This window comes from Xiphophorus couchianus, chromosome 23 (assembly GCF_001444195.1).
Source record: "Xiphophorus couchianus chromosome 23, X_couchianus-1.0, whole genome shotgun sequence".
NCBI lineage: Eukaryota > Metazoa > Chordata > Actinopteri > Cyprinodontiformes > Poeciliidae > Xiphophorus > Xiphophorus couchianus.
Window position 1 is genome coordinate 15,845,632 of NC_040250.1, and position 21,282 is coordinate 15,866,913.

The following is a 21,282-nucleotide window of genomic DNA, read 5'->3' on the forward strand; positions in this document are numbered from 1 at the left end:
AAGATAAAAAGATGATTCTGTGTTTGAGGTTATTTGAATGTGTCTTGTGATCTGTTTATAAACAAACTAATGGGAATTTATAGCTCCAATAACGTGTAATGTAGACTTTGATGAGTAATGGACCCTTGCAAGTGAGAGTTTTCATCTAAAAATGTTTTTATAATGGCAATTTCATGCCAAATCACACTGGGCAGAAAGATGTTCTGCACAAGCTTGTTGCTTTTCTATTATCACCCAATCAGTGATTTCACAGCAGGAACTATACTTGTGACAGACAATAAATCCCCCCTACTGTGACGAAGTGATTGGACTGAGGCCAAATTTCAGACCCACACAGAGTCTTCACATTATCTAAAACCCGGTCACCCCTTTGAATGATGAAACGAAGATTAATTATTTTCAACATTTCACTAGACTAATATAAGCAAATTCCTAATAGCAGAGCAATGATTATTTCCGTCAAATGTCATCATCCCTTCCAAAAAAACCCTCTTGAACATTTTCATTTTGTCACATTACAATCACAAACTCCTATATATTTTAAAACAAAGCAAAGCAGCATGTTTGAGAAGAGGAACATATTATGCAGAACGAGTTTTTGCTGCAAGTCTTTTTTGGGAGATAGGTGGACAATGTCAAAATGTAAATGCACAAGTGGATTTAGGTCTGGACTTTAACTGGGCCATTTTCTTCCATACATTATTCCGTTGTAGTTCTGGCAGTGTAAACGAAAGTGCAGCCTCTAATGAGTTTTTGTCTTCAACTAAATTTCATCGATCTTCCTCACAACTCTAGTTTGCTTTGGTGATGAAAAGCATCATCACAGCATAATCCTTTCATTGCACATCACTCTGAAAATACCATATGCTGAAACATGAAAATAGTGTTTTCAGAGTAATGTGTAGCTCTGATTTTCTGCTACACAAAACATGACGGCCACAAAGTTCAGTTTTCGTCTTTTCTGATCTGAGTACCTTCTTCCACATGTTTACTTTGTACCTTGTCCTGTAAACTTTAGCGAACTTGAACTTTACATTTTATGAACTTCTTTCCATAATGGTCTTCTAGGGGCCTTCTTTCCCTAAAAACCAGCCTTGTAGAGACCACAACTAATAGTTTTATTGTCATCCGATGTTCCCATTGGATGACAATAAAGCTCTGCAGCTCCTCTGTTTGTTCTCTAATGTTCTCCGCAACACTAAGGCCTTCAGAAAACAGCTGGATTTATACTGAAATTCAATTAAACACAAATGGCCTTTCCTTAGTAATAGCTGACTTATGAAGCCAGTTGATTTTGCTGAGTGTCATTTAAGGATAGCAGAGATAATGAGTAAATACAAATGGACACCGCACTATTCAGATTTATAAATGTAAAAATATTTGAAAATTTTTCTTCCACTTTACAAGTTAAGACTAATTTTCACTGGTATGTTACATAAAATCTCAAACTGCATTGTTTTTGTAATGTGGCATGGGGAAAAGTTCAAGGTGTGACCACCACCATTTTTGCTAAAAAGCAGTACTTATAACTGTAGATGAGACACGAGGAGAACTTAAAAGCTGTAGTAAACAAGAAGCAACAGGAGAACAAGTAAACTACATCACAGGAAACCGGCAGAGGGAGAAGCTGACTAGCTTTGCTTTTAACTGCATGGGAGGTGATAGAATGACACGAGGACCAAGGAAGGCTAATCAGTGGATTAGAATATAACGCAGAGATGTAACTGGACACACAAAGAATCTAACAAAGTTGATAACTAAGGACTAACAATAGGATATGAACCTAAACCAATGCACAAAAACACAACAGAAGAAACAACTAAAAAGCTGTTTACAAATCAAAGTAGTCCAGCACAAAACTAACGTGATGAAAGACCAGAATACACAGATCATGACGGTAACTAATCAATAAAGTGTCCAACTAAAAACTCACTGCTGTCTTCTTCTCAGCTTCATCTTGTGAAAATGAAGTGTTTTTAATGTTCAGAGAATGAGATATCTGCTTAGTAAAGTAGTCAGTGTATTATATGTTTTGAAATTTGTAACATATTGCTTTAATCGCAGTTAAAGTAAAAAGTCCCTGAAATGGTTTTCAGAGATTGATATATTACAGACTTGCCTCCCCACCTCTTAAATGTTTAAAATCGGCAAAACATGTTAAAAAAAATTCTTTTCGCAGCTTAATCATAGACAACTTTTTTTTTTTTACCCAAAATAACAATAAAATACTCTGAACTTTGCGGTTTTAATCTTAATATATGAAGAATTTATGGGGTATTTTAACTAGTTTCTGGCATGAATCCCCATATCACAACACTTACTAAGTACTTCATGTAAATATCCTCGGGAAAGATTAGCTACAGCTTTGTTTTTCATCTTATTTAATATTCCAGCTTCTTCTGCTTTTGTTGATGCTGCTGATCTATCCCCATGCCAGGAGCCGATCTCCTGCAGAGGAATCGACTCACCTGTTGCTCACCTGCTTATCAGGTCGGCTAAGTGAAAGAAATCGTGCATGATCCTCAGTTCTTTGCCTGACATCTTGCAGTGGCAGCAGTAGGAGGGTGTTTTGGCTTGAAGCTATGTTATGTTACTTTAATGCTGCTACCAAGTGTTAACTTTTGGTTTCTGCAGAGTAGTTCTGCAATCTTCTGTTTATCTCCTCTGATCTATATGAGGTGCACATTGACTCACATACTGACTTTACTGCTGCCTTTTGCTGAAAAAGGTCTGTCAGTCTAATTTATGTTAGACTTGTTATGACCAGCAGTCAGTTGCCTCTCTTGCCGAAATTAGAAAAGCAAAAGATTTAGTATGGATATAATCCATATGTGCAAATCATATTTTCAGTCTGAAATGAACAAACTATGCAGCTCAGTTGTAAAATCTTTATTTGTTTTCTGCAAGACCAAGAGAACAACAAAACTCCAATAAATTTAGACTTCTGATGTAAAGCTTACTGATGTTTTTCTTCAGTAGTATTCTAAATCTCTTCAGTATTAAATGTTTCAGTTCATCATCAAAAGAACTTCAAAAATTTACTCCTTGAACCAAAGCTTATTTTTAATGTTTGTTCTTATTTTGTTTATTTTTTATTTTATTTTTTTTCTGTTTAAAAAACACCAGCCTTTCCAAAAGGCTAATTATAACTATGTTCTCTTCCCTGGCAGAAGTGAATCTAACTCACTTCACTCCTTCCATGGAGTCTGGCTCTTCCCAAAGTCCCTTAGCTGTTCAGGTTCAGTTATATTTATTAACAACCTGCTCAGTGTTTTGATTCATAGATTTTAAAACAACACTGAGAAAATAAATATTTACTTTATTATAAATTTACTCTGGAGTGTAGTTGGTCAAAACATGTCTACATTTAGGGTTTTCAGATATGATTAAATTGAGTTTCAAATTGTGTTTCAATGTCTCTTATGAAATTAAAATATAAAGGGACCTTCTTTTCCACAAACTACTAATACCTGCAACAACAACTGAAAAGAGGTCACTAAGAGTATTCAGATTTATGAAAATCAACAGCAAAGTGGATTATTTTCATAAAGCAGTTTTCCTTGGAGATCTTTAAAATACTGCATTAAAGAGCACCTTTTTAATAAAGCACTTGAAAATCATTAGACTAATCCCTGTTCGGAAGTAAGATCAAAATATTGTCTGCAGAGTTAAAATTTCCTTTTAACTATGGTACATGCACACATTTGAGGGGTTAGTGGCGTATGCCTAGTGCACTAGTTCTGCTTTTTTATATTGAATGTTTTAATTGGCAGGTATGGTATTTCTGTTTGTGCGAACTTGGAGTCATAGTTTTCATACCGTGAATATGTTTTCTTGCTTAAAGAAAGTTCAAGTCTTTAAAATATTCTATCAAATGTTAAATCCTGCATTGACAAATTCTCCACTGCATTGATTTACAATTAAAGAAAGCTATATTGTGAAATGAAAATGTGAGGCGTAATTGTTAGCACTTTGACCTCAGTAATAAGACGCAGGTCTTTGTGTTTTGTGTTTTCATTTATTTTCTATGGATGTTACAGTTTTCTCAGACTACTCCAGTTTCACAATGTAGTGTAAAAACAATCATTAGTGCTGGAAGTGAGTAAGAGAGCTGACTGGGGGGTATAGTTTTGTGTTGCTGATGGATACAGCAATGTAATGCATCAGGACGTTTTCACTTAGAGTATACAGTAAACCAGAAAAGAACATTAAATTTTTTCTTAAGCTGAGACGTTAACATTGTCGTAGTTTTAGACATTTACTTTGGATGTGAAAGCCAGAATCACACCTTGATGCAGGTAACCATGACTTGTGTTTAAACCCGTACTCATCACTGTCTCTAAAATAAAAAAGGCATCTACTGTATTTATAAAGTGCGAGTTTTTCTACCAACTGTGGTTTGAGTGTTGTGTTTAATTGATTTAATCATTTTAATGTTTTCACATTGTTTGTATATTGCTCTAGGATTACAATAGCTTTTTCTCAGTTCAACATTTTGTGTTTCATAATTATTGATAATGTAGTTTGCCATTTTCTGCTGTTGTTTTAGAACTTGGCGCTTTATTTTCAACTTTTGCAAAGCACTTTGTTTTAATGTGAGTGGCTGAGTGGCAAACTGTGAGTTTTTGACTTTTGAGCAATTATGTAAAAATGCAAATGCTTTAAATATTGAGCCTATCCCTAATTCAAAATGCATACATGTGCAGTATCCACTAGAAACATACTTGTGTTCAGCATCAGCAAAAGAAATCCTAGATCACACATGTTAACAAATACATTTTTTATCTTATTTTACTGATTGTTTGGTATTTTTATGTTGTAAAATCAGATCGTTTTCTTTACAACATAAAGAATTAAGAAGTTAAAAGTTGATCAGTATGACTAAAATGCTTGTTTTAAATTTGTAATTTCATTCAGTCTAGCTGCTTCATTGCTTTTTCCTTTTTATAGGTTCTTAATGCAAAAACACAAACATAATAAATGATATTCATAATCTGTCGTGTGTTAAAGAATTTGTGTAAAGAACTATTCCGTTTGGTTGAGCAGTTTCAGACCTCACATATGTGCTTTGCAAATTATGGACTGTGGAAAAGCGGTGATAACAGAATAAATTTACGCCTAACAGTTTGTTTTCCTTCTTAAAGAAGAATACATATTTGGCTTGTAAGCCAAATTACTCAGTAAGTGTAGCATTTATTTTAATACATGTAGGAAGCTCTCTTTTGCAGAATAGTGCTCAGACTTCAGGGCGTTTTGTGAATGATTTTCTTCCCACATGTAATCACAAATGAAAACAGGTGTTGCGAGTGGCTGCGTCCGGTGCATAAACATAATAGCGGATCAAAGAGCTGGGTCAGGACTGGTTATTGTCTGTGTGTGGGTGCAGGAAGTCTCCATCATGACTAATGGGTCTGTGCTTCTAATTAGAGGACCATACGCGCACACTATCATGCACAGACACACACATAAAATGGATGATATTCAAGCTTATCTTCTTGTTTAATTCTAATAGGAACAACTTTAAATGGTGTTTAGTTTTGTCCACACCTTTAAGAAGTACTGCTTTGTTAAGTGCAACACTCACGTTAAATATAAAGGGATTTTTTTTTAAATGGCTGACTTCAGTGTTTTGACTTGAGCTAGTGAGTTAAACAGTTGTCAGATTGAGAGTGTGGTCAGAAGACGATATTCTAGTCTTGTTGCATCCACCAAAACAAGTGGGCTTCAGTCCTGGTAAATAGAGCACACTTTTTACTCTTAACATTTAAAGACACATTTTAGGATATATATGTTTTTCACCTCTAAAACGTATATGGACTATAGAAAGAGAGATACATAAAGAGGTAGGGATTGTCAGAATTATACAAAACATTTTTAAAAAGTGGACTGAAGAAAAAATAATACCCTGCTAAATCTATTTTGTGTGCATCTGAGTTGATGACATCACAAGTGGCACAATAATTTGGCGCATGTCACGCATTAAGAAATATTTTGTCAGAACAGTGAAAGATCTCAACGGTAAATTTGATGCATCTTCATTCTTTAAATCCACAGTATCCAGACAGTAAGCTTATACTGTTGTAGCTAATAGGTAATGGTCCTGTATGCCATTCCGCTCCCAAAGGTAATTCTGCCCATGGCCCCAATGGACTTTTGGGCGGCTGTGTGCATAGAAGATTGTTTTGGAAAGTTGATTAAATAACAATGTAGAAAAAAAAAAGCAGAAACCTGCGCATTACATGTCCAATCAGCGCGTAACTATATCTAGATTGAGTTGAAGCTTATATAAACACCTGGTTTAAAGTTTTTTTTTGTTTGTTTTGTTTTTAAGGCACATCATCCAAAGAATAGGTCGCTGTTAGACTATTATAATTATTTCTTGTCTCTCGTTTCATTCTGTCTTAGTTGATCAGTTGGCTGTGTTTCATTATAGATAACCAATGTCGGTAAGTTCTATTTTACTCTGTAGTTTAATTATAGTTGTCTATGTTGGCTGTCTCCACTTGTTTGGTAATATTTGTTTGTGTTTCACTTGTTCCTCATCTTCCATTTTGTAAAAGGTCGGGCTTCCTGCGCGCGCGCTCTCTCTAATTAGTGTGCGCGGACCTCTGAGTGAAGGTGGAGGTTTTTGCCCCTCGCTGCCGCGCGTCTCAGCGGCAACTTGTTCAATGGAAACTTTGAAAAACACAGGAAATATGTGCCACTTTGCACAAATGCTTTAGAGTAAATGGTGCTGCCGAACTCTCCCGATGTCTGACAGGGGGGAGGAAAGCGACGGCGGCGGGAGAGCACATCTGTCGGAGTCTCCCTCGCCGCCTCTCTCTGTCAGTCTTCCCCGAGGATCTCCTTCCACTTCACGGCCCTTGGACTTCTTCTCCTCAGCCTCTCCACTGCTTGGGGAATCGGACCCGCCTTTTCTCGCCTCCTCAGAGTGTCTGAACCCGTCTCCAGGGACCCGGGAGCTCGGGGGCTCCCCACATTTCAGCCCGCCAAAGTTCCGCCAGCGAGCGGTGGACTCCGGGTGTACCTCTCGCTCGCGGCCGGATGTTCGGATAGATGTCGGACATGAACAGCACGATGACCCGCTTCCCATATGGAGGGGACGCGGCGCGGAGAGCACTGAGCGCCTTCAGCACCGTGGACAGAGGCTGTACAGGGCTCCGGAGCTCTCGGAGTACGGGAACCACTTCTCTGCTGAGCACATAGAGACCGAGTTCAGCTCAGACAGCCGGCAATCGTGAGTCCTGACAGTTTTATTTCTCAGTTTTAATGTAGTATTTTCGAGGCCTTGCGTAGAGTGTGCATTCATGAACTTTGCGGATATTGGACAATTGCAATTTCAAGGCAAACTCTGCATTGTGGGAATTTAATCACCGACGTCAAATCCCTCTTGTCAACAGGTACAGGTCAGGTTTGGTGAGTTTAAGATCTCCGCTGACCCAGTTGCATGAAGCATGTGAGAAGAAATGCTCTAAACACACTTCTACCTTTTAATGTGTCTCACATCAAGTGGGGAAAAGGAGGCTTTTTTTCTGTAGAAGCATCAACCTGGTTGATTAGCAATAGTTTGAGATAAATACTGTAATTGTCAGCCTCTTTTTGCGTCTCTTTGCTCTTTTAGACTCAGTTTATTACTGTGTTTCGCCTATGTTATACCTGAAGAGACTACAATGCAATGCAGTCAGATACTTTTTTTTTTTTAAACCAGTGACTATTATTACTGTCCTGCAATCAAACCACGAGTTTCTTTTGCTACCCATTTTCACTGCTTAACTATGAGATAAAGGCTCAATATTTTCAGCTTCCAGCCACTGCTCCAGTGTGGAAGTGCTCCACAGAGATCTAGGAACATGCACAATGGCACGTAATGAAAATTTAGCAGCTTATATCCATGACTATCAGAAGTTGGCAGTGGCAGGCCTCTCTATTGGCTCTTTGATCCTCCCTGGTCTGCCTCTTTGATACTCCAGTGTTCAGCTTTAAAGGTCTATCATGTGGAAAGAAGCACGTTGACTTTTACTAATGCCTGTCACCAGAATGTGAGTGTTGTCCAAAATGCAAGCAAGAGAGGGTGGACTGCATGTTTTTGTCAGCAATACAATATAGTGAAAAATGCCTTACAAAGTCTGTTTTTAAGTGCATATTTAAATTAGACAAATGTGCTTAATCGCTAAGCTGATCTGAGTTGAAAAATAAATTTTCACACTTTTTCAGTGGTCTCCTTGCATTTGACTTGAAACCAAATTCATCTCTTCTCTTTTGCATGTCTTGTTAAACTGTAAATGATCTGGTATAAATGATTGCATGCACTGATAATAAATGACCCAGCGCTCACACCTTAGAGAGATCAGTTTTGAAAAGAAGCACATTATGAGCAATTAAGATCAGATTGTAGAGTTTTGTTCGGTAGATGTAATTAAACAGGTGAAAAAAGGTGTAGTGGAAGTGATGCCCAAATAAGAATATTAAGGCAAAAGATAGTCAATAGAGATTTTTCCTTTATATTGAGACATAAAAGACAATAGGATTCCTTTAACCTCAACAAATTGCTTCAGTTTAATTATAGTTTTTTATATAATTTCTTTATCATAAACTTAAGTTCTTTTGAAATGGCCCCCGTTTCCTGAGTGATGGGGATTGGTTTTCTAATGTCTGTCCCTCTTGGCAATGTGTTTAGTTTAGCAATCTGCTGAAGGCCTCTGCTACATTTTGAACTAAATAACTATTATATGACATATTATAGTAATGTCTGATGTCCATTTTATTACTTGTGGTGACAGGGCAAGTGGGCTTAGTTGCTCACTGGTTTTGTGTTTTGGATTAAACTTTGACATGGACTCACATGTCATTGGTTTTCATCTAAAGTTTTAGGGGCCTAATTTATAGAAATAGTGAAGACCAAATGCTGTTTTTAAATTATGCATAAATGTTGCTTTTTAGAGGGAGAATCATCCTCAGAACAACGTTCTGTCGATTTAAGAGTCATCATTTATCTTCAGCAGAGGAGTGAAATGAAAAGGATGGATGTTTTCAGTGCAGGACTCAATAGATTGGAGTTTTTCTTCAATTTGTCAAGTGTTACATTTATTTTCAATATATATAGAAAATTTCCTCTGCATTACCATACAGCCTGTCTGTGATTTTGGACAAACTGTCAGAAACAGTCATTTAGCATGATCACCAAATCCTACCTGAAGGAAATGGGATTATATGAGTATCATTAAAATTTGCTTTATGAACAATCAGGCAAATATAGGAAATTTAAATGAACCTGATTGGTAAATGCATTTTCATTACTCAACCTATAAAGTAATTTGCTTAATGATTTGAAAATTCCCTCAGCTAAGTAAGTAATGGCATAGGTAATTGTCTAATATTGTGGTTTAGAAGTGTCCTGTATCTCTTTTGTCAAGGTTTTGCATTATATGTAAGGCTGAACAGTATATTGTGCATTGTTATCGCATACAATAACAGTATATGCAATATTCAGACTGCAAAGGTCTGTTGAGAGTGCAGTAATTGTTGAATAATATATCCAAATTATCCAAATCCCCCCAGGATAAATTAAGCCAAATGATTCACTTACATTTTGTACAAAATTGAATAAACCTTTAAAAGTTGCTTTAAGCCAGTAGTCTAGATCAACTCCTGCACACCACTGGTTCTCTGGTTTGTTTAGTTCAATATGATCCTCTTTCACATAAACTCACTTGTTTTAATCTGGTGTACAAGAATAATTATAGAATGGTGCATGAATGTTATGCATCTTGTCAACAGTTAGGCATAAAATACATTTTAGAATAATTTGATAATGTATGGTATTATGTGCTTTATTATAAAAATCACTTGGGGCTCCTGCTTCTGTGCCAGATAATCTGCCCACTTTTTTCCCAGAATGATGAAAATGATCCAATTTTAGATGCATCCTCGTGCAAAGTGTGCATGTAATCATACCATATCATAAGTAAGTAATGTAAGCAATCTTTTTCCTCTACGGAAATTTGTTTTTTGTCCCCAAAGCACACAGACAGTATCTCTCTATTGTGTGAGCTTCCTCTTGTCCACATTGCTGTAATTCAACTCTGCAACGATGCAAAAAAGTTCTATTTCTAGACCAAATCACAAACAATCAAAGATGGATGGAGAAAGAGATTAAAAGAGATGGGAAAAGGCAATTTATTACTTGATTATAAGGTTATCCAAATGGGCTGGAAGGAGACTGTTCTTCTGTTTATCAGGAATCTTCTAAATGCTTTGAAATGCAGGACGTTTTGGTGATGGTGTGAAGCTGCTAACATAAACTATAGAGTGTAACTCAAAAGCCACACACAAATGCTGATTGCCAAAGGGCTAATAATTTACATTACATGTTGCAGATAATGTATGCTATGTTGACATTATGCATGGATAGTCTGACACTTTAAATGTATGAGGAATGAAGAAGAAAAATTTCCTTCTTACAGTGATTGGCGTCCTGAGATGTTGATGGTGTAAATGAAAAATTAAAACATTGCTGACCTTTAATAGGGTTTAATCACACACATTTGAGAACACGCCTACACACCCTCTCCAAACCATGTGCATGGGATTTGGCATAGGGAGCTGTCTTCATTTTCTCAGCTCCACATCCACAAAACCCCCCAGGTGAATACATCTAGCATGAACGGGTTTCCATTTTCGCCTTCTGCTTTCTGCTCACGCACCCCCCCCCCCCCCCACACACACACACACGCAACGAGAGTCAAAAGGGAATTACAACTAACTGAAATTACAAGCCTGTAATTTAGCAGCAACACTTGTTTTCAAACTGGACCTTTAAGAAGTTGTGTAAATATTAATGTCAATGATATTGGAATTATGTCACAAGCTTTTGTGGGAAATAATAAACTTTAAAAGTGTAGCTTTATAATCATTCATGTTCATAAGTTCTGTGGGTTATTTTGTTTTTACTATCTAATTGTTTTGATTTTTTTCTGTTAATGACTGAATGACAAATCAAGACATTGTAGGAAAGAAGTTTTTTTTCACTCTTTGATGATGGTTAAATCCCAGTTCAGCGAGCAGTGTGTTTGAAATATCACTGGATCACAAATATTGTTCTTGTTCTTAACTGGGGGCTTTGACCTTTTTAGATTTGGTAACAGTTTGTTGCTTTAGTCGGGATTGGGCTTTTCTCTGAGATCTGGATAGAAATCTGTGTTAAACACGGCCATCATCATAATCCACACAAAAAAAGAAGTTACTAAATTTTGTGTTGATGTACCACAGTTCAACGTAACTGATTATACTTCTCTGACTCTTACAGCTAAATCACAAAATTGTCTGATATGTTAAACACATCTTCTCCTCCTTCATTACACTAAGTATGTCTTTTACTGACTTCTGTTTTCTGTCTTTTTCTTGCTCCCAGAGTGGAAGCCATGCATCGCCGGCACACCACACTTAGGGAAAAGGGGCGTCGCCAGGCTGTGCGGGGTCCTGCCTACATGTTTAATGAGCGTGGCTCTGCTCTCACTGCAGAAGAGGAACGTTTTCTGGATGCTGCAGAGTATGGCAACATTCCTGTGGTGCGCAAAATGCTAGAAGAGTCCAAAACACTGAACTTTAACTCTGTGGACTATATGGGCCAGAATGCTCTACAACTGGCAGTGGGCAATGAACACCTGGAAGTGACGGAGCTGCTGCTGAAAAAAGATGGCCTGGCTCGGATTGGGGACGGCCTGCTTTTGGCCATCTCCAAAGGCTATGTCAGAATAGTCGAGGCCATTCTCGGTCATCCTGCTTTTGGTGGAGGTCTCCGTCTGGCTTTGAGCCCTCTGGAGCAAGAGATGAGAGATGATGACTTTTATGCATACGACGAGGATGGAACGCGTTTTTCCCATGACATCACACCCATCATTCTGGCAGCTCATTGCCAGGAGTATGAGATTGTTCACATCCTTTTGACGAAGGGGGCCCGCATAGAAAGGCCCCACGACTACTTTTGTAAATGCTCAGAATGTGTGGAGAGGCAGAAGAAGGACTCCTTCAGTCACTCACGCTCAAGGATGAATGCGTACAAGGGCCTGGCCAGTGCAGCCTACCTGTCGCTCAGCAGTGAGGACCCTGTGCTCACAGCCCTTGAGCTCAGCAACGAACTGGCAAGGCTCGCCAACATTGAAACAGAGTTTAAGGTGAGGCGGCTAATGTGTTTATATCCTTCCTTATTTTAACTACTTTGCAAAGATATGAAGCTTCTCTTTACAGTACCTAAAGCTTTTGCACATTTTTTCAGGTTACACCCACAACATGGAATTATTTGAAAAGGATTTTATGTAATCACAGAGCAGATAGTTATGATGTGAAAAGGAAATAAATTTTATTCTGTTGTATTCAGCGCCCCGATGCACCGTTGTAGATGCACTGTTCTCTCTCTGTTGTCTTTTACACTATAATGCAAAATCCTACCAAGTATTTTTGTCTAGTTTTTTAATGCAAATTCCTTAGTACATTTGCAATAGGACAAAACTAACTCATAAGTAACCTTTCAGCATGTATTAGAGCAGGGGTGCCCAAAGTTGGTCCTGGAGGGCCGGCATCCTGCACGTTTTAGTTCTCTACCTGGTAGTACCAACAACCTTTTCAGCATGTCAGTGTTCTTCTTAGGCCTTCTATCGACTCATCATTTGATCCAGGTGCGTTAAACCAGGGAGAGAACTAAAACATGCAGGACGCCCTCGAGGACCAACTTTGGGCAACCCTGAATTAGAGCTTGTTTTAAGTCAATAATTTCTTAATATGGATAAAACGTGTAAGATCCACAGGCAGATTGTTTCACTTACAAGGCATTGTCCATATTTTAAGTGAAATAATTTGCCAGTGGAACTATTACTTCAATATTAAGGAATTATTTGCCTAAAACAAGCTCCTATATCTTGCTGAAAAATTACTTGTAAGTTAGCTTTGTCTTTTTTCACGTGTACTAAGATAATTGCACTAAACACTACACAAAAATACTCAGTACGATTGCGTTTTCTTGCATTGTAGGGTTTGACTTCCAACTTAGCCAAAATAGCATCTGATTTTTTAAAAAATCTTTCTATCCATTTTTCTTTACAATATCAAAGTAAAATACATTTGAAATAGGACAAAGTTTGTGAACATCACTTTTCAAGTATTAACACAGATTAACAATTAGATTTAGGTCTAGGCCTTTCTAACACATGAATATGCTTTGATTTTAACCACCCCACTGTAGCTGCATGATTAAGGTTATTGTCCCACTGGCAAGCCTCTATAAAGTTTAATTTTGTTCTCATCTGATCAGAGCATCTTCTTTAACCTGTTTGCTGTGTCCCTTATCTGGCTTATTTCAAACTGCAGATTGACATTTGTACCTCATCCTTGTAGAAATTGACACTGACACATACTCCCTTATCAGAGTTGTGGATCTCATGTAGGAGAATGTGCCAGATCCAGTAGCGGCTGGTGCTAAAAAAAACTGAGGGGGGCGCACACAAACAAACAAATGAAAAACAAACAAAACAAATCTTAAAAAATAGCACTATTTGAACATGAATTTTGCCCTCCTTTCCTTCTGCCCTGCAAATTTCTCAATTACATTCTTGTTAAAGTCAGTCATCTCTGTGACTAGTCTTTTCTCCATTGACAACATGGCCAATGCATTCAGCCTATCCTGAGTCATTGAGTTTCTCAGAAAAGTCTTGATTCTTTTCAGAGTTGAAAAGCACCTTTCAGCTATGCTAAGTTTCCCCCAAAAACTTACCTTCATTGCATTGTCTAGGTGGCTGCGGCTGTTTTCGTGCCGTTTGCATTTTTCTGAAAGATGTTTTAAGTCTCTTACCCCAGTTGTTGTCCACATTGCCTCCGTGCCAGAACTTTGAAATAGCAAACACGGAAAGCAGTAAAATGCATTGCTTAATGCAAACGTAACCGTGAATCGACCTAACGAACTGCAGCTGCGCTAATGATTCGAATCGGGGATTGTCCAATCACACAATGTTTTAAAAAAAATTAGCCAGTACTGACGCTCTACCAGTAATGACACAACAAAATGGGTGTGTCCGGGACGCAGAGCGCTGCGCCCTGTGGAAAACCTTAAACAACCAATTAAAAGTCAGCCTCAGATCACCTGCTTGCCAAAAGTTGATGCGCCTACATACACTCTCATTAGGACGGCGCCCTGCACATAGGAAGTGTGCACAATGTGAGCAATTAGAATTATGTATTTACTATTTTAATAAATTCTAACATGTCTATTGGACACACAGTATGAATAAATACATTTCTAAGTATTTTGCAGTTCAGAATAGAAATCATTTATTATCTAAACAATTTAAAGGGGGCGGCGCCCAAGCGCCCCCTACTGGCCAGCCGCCACTGGCCAGATCTCATTTTGCTGTAAAAATGAGCTGAATGCAAATGCATGGCCCACTTGACAGAATTTTGAGGTCTTTCTAAACAGATTTTAATTTTAAATGGATATTCAGAGTGCTTTGCTTATTGTAGGTTATGTACTTGAAGCAGCTTTCAAGTCACATTCAACCAGACTGACCAACAAACAGCTTCATACTTTGGGCCGTCAGAACTGCTTACACTCACAGTCGCATACAAACAGACTTGCATAACACGCCTAAGCAATAGCCAAAAATTGACTTAATCCGTCTCCTCACAGAATTTTTAACCATTTTTATGGAAGTAACACATTTTTTAAAAATCTTTCATAACTTTATCTTTTTGCTTTATGTCATTTTTTTGTTTTTTTAATGAGTTCTTATTTTGGCGGTGCGGGGTGGCTCAGTGGGAGCTCTCAATTTCACTGCACCTCCGGGTATAATAAAGATTATTCTATTCTTTTATTGCTTTTATAAATTTTGTAATACTCAAACACTCAATAAAACACTTGAATTTCATAATTGCACAAATGAAATAGGGAAAGCACTAGAAATCAGATTGGCATGTTTCTCTGTATTTTTGTAGCATTATATACTGTACATAAATTACAGTTTTAGTTGAGGAGCTATATAGTGCTGAAGCAAAGATTTGTACACCACACTCAGTCTGTTACTCAACCTTCTCCTGCAATCATCAGTCTCTCATCTTTAATGGATTTTTAAGGCCTTTTTATTTGTAGAACTACTTATTTCCAATTCAGTATTTTTTCTCAGGTGAAACAAAACTTGTAAATTGTACCTTAACTCTTTGTAAAATTTTAAACATTAAAAATTGTCTCGATGTGTGCGTTATATTTTTGCAGTCATTGCTTGTGTGTTAGAGCCAAACTGCTCAAGTTTTTGAAAATGTTTCAATAGCATCTCAAAAATATATAGAATTTTAAAGAAAATTCTATAACCCTTTTCTGCTTTCATCTCTCCGGGAGAAAGCTCATCGGTTTGAGCTGGGGGCAGAACATGTAAGCTATAAAGCAGCTGGGCCCATTTTAAGCCAGAGCTTGAGTTACAGAGGTGCCTGAATCCATCCTGAGCCTGATACTTTGACACATATTTTTACCTGACCCAGATAAGCAAGCATTGACATAAAAGCCACCTGGCAAATGAAATATACTCCTGGATAAAAGCTAGGTATAAACTTTCTAAAAAGATACCTTCTAGATAATTACATGTAACCATTATGATGATTGCAATTGCTTTGTTATTCTACTACGATGAAAAACAGAAATTCACATCAGTTAAAATGCTATTTTGTGCGTTTTTAGTGAAATCATTGCTTATGTAAGCTTCCTTTCTATAAGGTTTACCATTCCTAAAATTGTTATTACAGACATAATTCTTGTCAATAAATGTATTATTTTCCAAGACTATATCACAGTCACAATTTCAAGACTGATAAGATGCAAAAAGGTGGACTTGATTGATTGGCCTCAGTCCACAAATTGGTTTTAGTAAACATGAACAGCAATCATCTAAATTACATATAATTAGACCAATATTAAGACTCATGTAATTAAAAGCACTCTTTGTGTTGCACCCATATCTTAGGTAAAATCAATACACAAATATGTGTTATGCTCATTCAATCAGATTGGATTTTAACTGTCTATTATTGTGATTTTTTTCAATTTCTACTTCTGTGAAGTTTAGTTCACCTATTTCTTTTTTTTCCTGAAGTCTATTAATTTATGGCTGTGCCTGCCTGTCAGTTCTCACCACTTTCTGACCACATTTGTGTTTGATATGCTGCCTTTCTGCTTGTCATTCTGTTTCCCATCTCCCAACAAATTAATGAGAGGGGCTCACCTGAGGGACCAGGGTTGTGTTAGGACTTATCTGTCTCATTACCATCTCATTACCATCCCCATGTCTTCTCTCTTTATTTATCTCCCTGTCTCCCTTCACATTATCTCCTCATTGCTTTAAAGCATCAAATAATGTCTACTCGGTTTGCTAATAGCATTAGTCAATCAACTTTACATGGGCAAATTACACGTGACAAATAAACATTCATAAATAGTCTAATGAGAAACAGATTAAACTAAATGTGCATCTTTTAATGGGACTGCTGACAGAGAAATGTTTATGTCATCCTAAGTCCCCCTTTAAACCAGATTAATATCAGTCTATAAAAATGCAAATTTTTGCAACCAAACTATCCACTTTCTGTAAAAGTTGAAACACTCACAATTTAATTATTATGTTTCTGGAATCAAAAGAGGCTGCAGGGCAAAGCTTCTCTCTGACATTGTGACAAATATAAACATATTCAATCCCCTCACAGATTTAAAGTTGAAAGTAATGTTTAAGTCTGATGATCATGTTTCTTTCCTGGAAGGAATGCTTACATTTTTGAGTGTCCCACTCCCAGCCAAAGTGATGATTTGTATCCAACTGAGAATCTGAGATGGGAGCTAAAGATTTGAATAATGAAAAGGAGGCCTCCCAACCTGAAAGACATGGAACACACTGCGAAAATATGAATCACCAAATATACCAGTAGAAACATGAAAAAACCTGGTCAGCTATTATAAGAAGTATTTCATTGCTGCAATTCCAACAAAACCTTTGTTGAGAAGAGTATACCTAAACAGGCCCATGTGATTTTCATTAATTTCTGTATAAATATACTGAAATGTTTTTAGATATTTTTGAGAGATCTACATATTTTCCTGAAAAAAAACCCAATCTCCTTGGTTAAATGAAAGTTATAAACCAAATCAGCCAGTGTTATGAATGATTTTGTGCATTATGCTTAGAATTGCAGCAGGAGGAAGTGACACATTTCTTTGGCCTCTTAATATCTTAAACAAAGCAGTATTTTATTTTTTTACCTGTAACAAAGTATCTCTAAAAATCTGTTCTTATGTTATGTATTAGAATGAAAATAGAGGTAAAGTTTTTGTTTTACCTGTTTCCTTGAAACAAGTATGTTTGTTTGATGTTTTTTGGCCATTTCTTTTATGGAGCGTCTTATGTTCTTTCAAATAAGTCTCAACTTATCAACCTCTCCATTTTCTGATTGTAAATGTTGTCTTTTGTGTTTGTGTGTTTTTTTTATTGGCTGCTCATTGTAAAATACGTTGAACCTGCTGGACAATTCTTTGTTGAGGTTTAGGGACTAAAGTTTCTTCTCTTTTGAGAATTTAGTATTTCTCTTGGTCATCAAATTGGCTAAGAGTTTTAGGCAAAAATAGAAAATATAACAAAAGCTACTTATAGTAAACTGAACATCCTTCCATTGTCTGTTGCTTTTTCTTAAAGGGTCGCTGTGGGCCTTGTGGCTGTCTCCAGCAGTCTTTGGGTGATAGGCAGATTAAACAAACACATGGGGGGAAATTTAGAATAATGAAATAAAATAACAGTCATGTTTTTGGACTGCGGGAGGAAGCCAGAGTACTCAGAGAGAACATATATGAAGAAAGCATTTGAACTCCGTACAGGAAGATGTGAGGCCAGGATTCAAACCCAGGGCATCTGGTTGCATGGCAACAACTGCTACATCATTCAGCTTTAAACTGAACTGGTTCTCTGAAAATAACTAAGAAAATATATAAATTTTGGTTGTTAGCCTTATGCTAATGTTTAGATTTTATATTAAAAATGTGATTGGAAATTATCTAAATAAATAAAATAAGTCCCTAAAATGACCAGAAAAAGATATACTCTTTCCATGTTGGAAGCTGGTAATTGCACATCTAAAAAAGATCTGGTACCAGGTGCTCCAAATCTCTTTGGGTGCAGCAATCAAGCTATGCCATCAGCTCCCGTGTCATCTCAGAGCCACACAGATGCATAATCATAATCACAGCATACACATAACCAGCACAGGTGTCATATCTGAGATTTGAAGGACAGCTTGTGAACAGCAGCCTTTTTGATTTGAGAATCCTCCAAATTTACATCATCACAACCCAACAATATACATTTCCTTTTGTTTATTTCTTGGGTGGGTGAAACTTTGCATACGTTTGAGAAATCAGAGCTTTTCTCTAGTTCATAAGTACAGAAAGCATTTACTGGCTTATTTCTAAGCAGACATGTTGACTTGAAACAAATTTGTAATAATTAGCAAACTTGTAACTGTTTTAATTCATGTGTGAATGGTTGTTGTCAGTTGAATCTGTTAAAAAATACACAAGAACTTAATTTTTAATGAAAGTTGTTACCTATTCTTTGAAGAGGAAATTTCTTTTACATCAAATGTCTGATTTGCAACACAAAGTAAATGGCCGTCTTTCACTAATTTGTGAGAGCAGAACTGGACTTTAGCATTGTGGGGTTTGCTGTAATGACTGTCTCCTTACTCTGGTGGTTCAGCCTTTGGGTAGGAGCATGTTATTAGTATCTTGTAGAAAATAAACCTAATTTTAGTTACTGTATCCTCTGAGGATCGTCTTCAAAAAGTCTAAAACTCAGATATTTTTATAGACTTGATCCATTGTGTGCTTTGCAGATTTCAACATGTCTGAGCTTCAAGAAATAACAAGCCTCTGTATACCTCACAACAGTCTTCTCTGATGACTGGAAGCTCTGAATTAATATCCTAAACATTGGGATAATATAGAATACGTGTGTGTAAAAAAATCTCAGTAATGTGTGTATCTAAAAAGAACACAACTGCGAGAGAAATTACCAACTCTATTTCCTCTGGCAAAATACCTGACGTCAAAAAATGCAGAATGTTTTTGTTCTTAAGTTGCACATTAAATGAAGATGTGAGTACAGCTACCGGCACCAGAACCTGCCACAGTGGCTTGACATTTATCATCAAACATCTTACTTTTCAAGACAGGCTATCAATTTTGCATGTCAGCCTCCGGACAAAGGCACCCACACTTTTTAAGAAAGCGCAGTGGGGAGGGAGTTCTTTCATTTACGCAGTTCTGATTTTCTGTTTTAATTAATTTAGCTCATTTTAATGTTAAAAGAGCCAGGATGAAACACAAAGCTAATTATTGAATGAGTTTAATTCTCAGTAAAATTAGATTTTTGTTGTTCATATCCAGTTTTGTCTTGTTTATCTCTCTTGGGTTCCTCCCCATTTTGGCTGATTCACACCACATCATTCAATTTTAATCTCATGAATCTTTTGTAATCTCATATCCTGCTAAAAAAAGACATGCATCTGACATTGATATTGGATTTTTATACGCGTATCATCTGTTAGACTAGATTTTCCCACCTTGCCGTGTGAATGTTGTTGCTTATCAATATATTGTTAGTACATGTAGCACCCTGCTGTATTGTCTTGAGATTAAAATGGATTTATTTCAGCAAGCTGTCTGAAAGAAACACAGACCAAACAGATGTTACTAACAGATAGTGTAAATTATTTTCCTTTAATTGACAGACAGTGATGAGTCATCTAACCAGCGTTATCAAACGCACTTCTCTCTAGTTTTATTAATGAATCCAAGGAAATTGCACACTGCTCCAGGAGCTACCATCACTGTTTTATATTCAGCACAAATGATACAAGTTATGCTTGGAAGAACACAATCATCACAGGGGTCACACACTGAAGGAATGCAAATGAAGTTCATGATCAGTAGGTGAGCACCATACAGTTTAGATTTTTAAAAACCTGGCTGCAGAAAAAATCTATCAAAATCAAATTTCACACACTTTTTCACCTTTCCATAGAAGATGTATTTTTTTTTTTACTTTTACTAAAATTTCATGAATCATTTGTTCTTGTAAAGCTTTGCAGGAAGTTCAACAGCATACAAATGTTCAGTCTGACCTTTGTACTTTCTTTGTCCTGTCTTTGACCCTTTTGAGGTAATAGATAGATAGAAGGAGGGACAAATGGAAAGACAGAGATAGACGGTCATATTCAATAAATTTGAATATCACTGAAAAGCTCATTTAATTCTGCACTAAGGGAAACACACTATGTAGATTAATTACACACAGAATTATTTTTTCAAGCCTTAATTTCTGTTAATGATTTATGAAATGTAGCTCTTCATATTGTGATGTTGGCTGAGATTTTAAGTCTTTTTTTTAATTTTTCTTTCTAATGTGCCATTTATAAACCCAAATATAGAACATCAAACAGTGCTGTTTTTAAGTTATTTGGGAGTTTCTCTTTCTAAATCAGACTTTTGCTGAGGAAGACACGGTTAGTCTCTTTTTTCCTTTTCTGACAAAGTGTCAGGTCTAAATACCTATTAGAGACAATTTTACACAAACACAGGAAAGACAAGAGAGTTAGATTCTTTGTTTCTCGCGAGGAGAACGAACAGAGATGTGCTTTCAGTTACAAATCTCCTACCGCTCTAAAAAAACACATCTCCCGCTCCTCTGTTTTATTGATTTTAGGAACCCTGCCACACGGGGCGCTGCAACTCTAGGGGGTGGGGTCAAAGCATTTTAGTTGCAGTGCCACAAGACAATCACTAAACTAAACACATGGTATCTACAATCTAAATCCTTCCTGCTCCAGACACGGCGTCGAATGGGACACGTTGTATAGCTTCAAAGCCTCCAAGCACGGCGTCGAATGGGACACGTTGTATAGCTTCAAAGCAACGGCTTTGTATCACAAAGAACAAAGCAGAGTTTCCTCCAGGGTTATAAAACTCAGCTTGGAACAACTAACACTTCCATTAAACAGGGAGTCCTGCTGAGAATATCTGTCACCTCCCTCTTCCAAGGAGGGATTAGGAAGAAATCAGAATTAATGAACACACAGAAACATTATCTAAATGTAACTACAAGGCTACATAATACAACAAATATTTGATAATACTAATAATACAATTTACCCAACACAAAGGTAATCTTGAATGATTCATAAGAAGAGGTCAAGAAATTGCAGATGAAC

General features: G+C 36.9%; 1 protein-coding gene across 1 annotated transcript in view; it reads left to right on the forward strand.

Moving 5' to 3' along the window:
• Positions 1–6,624: 6,624 nt before the first annotated feature.
• The window catches only part of trpc7b (transient receptor potential cation channel, subfamily C, member 7b), a 59,670-nt gene continuing 45,012 nt past the window's right edge, over positions 6,625–21,282 (forward strand). Inside the window, exons 1-2 of the mRNA XM_028008026.1 lie at positions 6,625–7,237; positions 11,411–12,173. Of these exons, the coding sequence (XP_027863827.1) occupies positions 6,750–7,237; positions 11,411–12,173 (1,251 nt within the window). The 5' untranslated portion in view covers positions 6,625–6,749. The remainder of the gene's footprint in view (positions 7,238–11,410; positions 12,174–21,282) is intronic.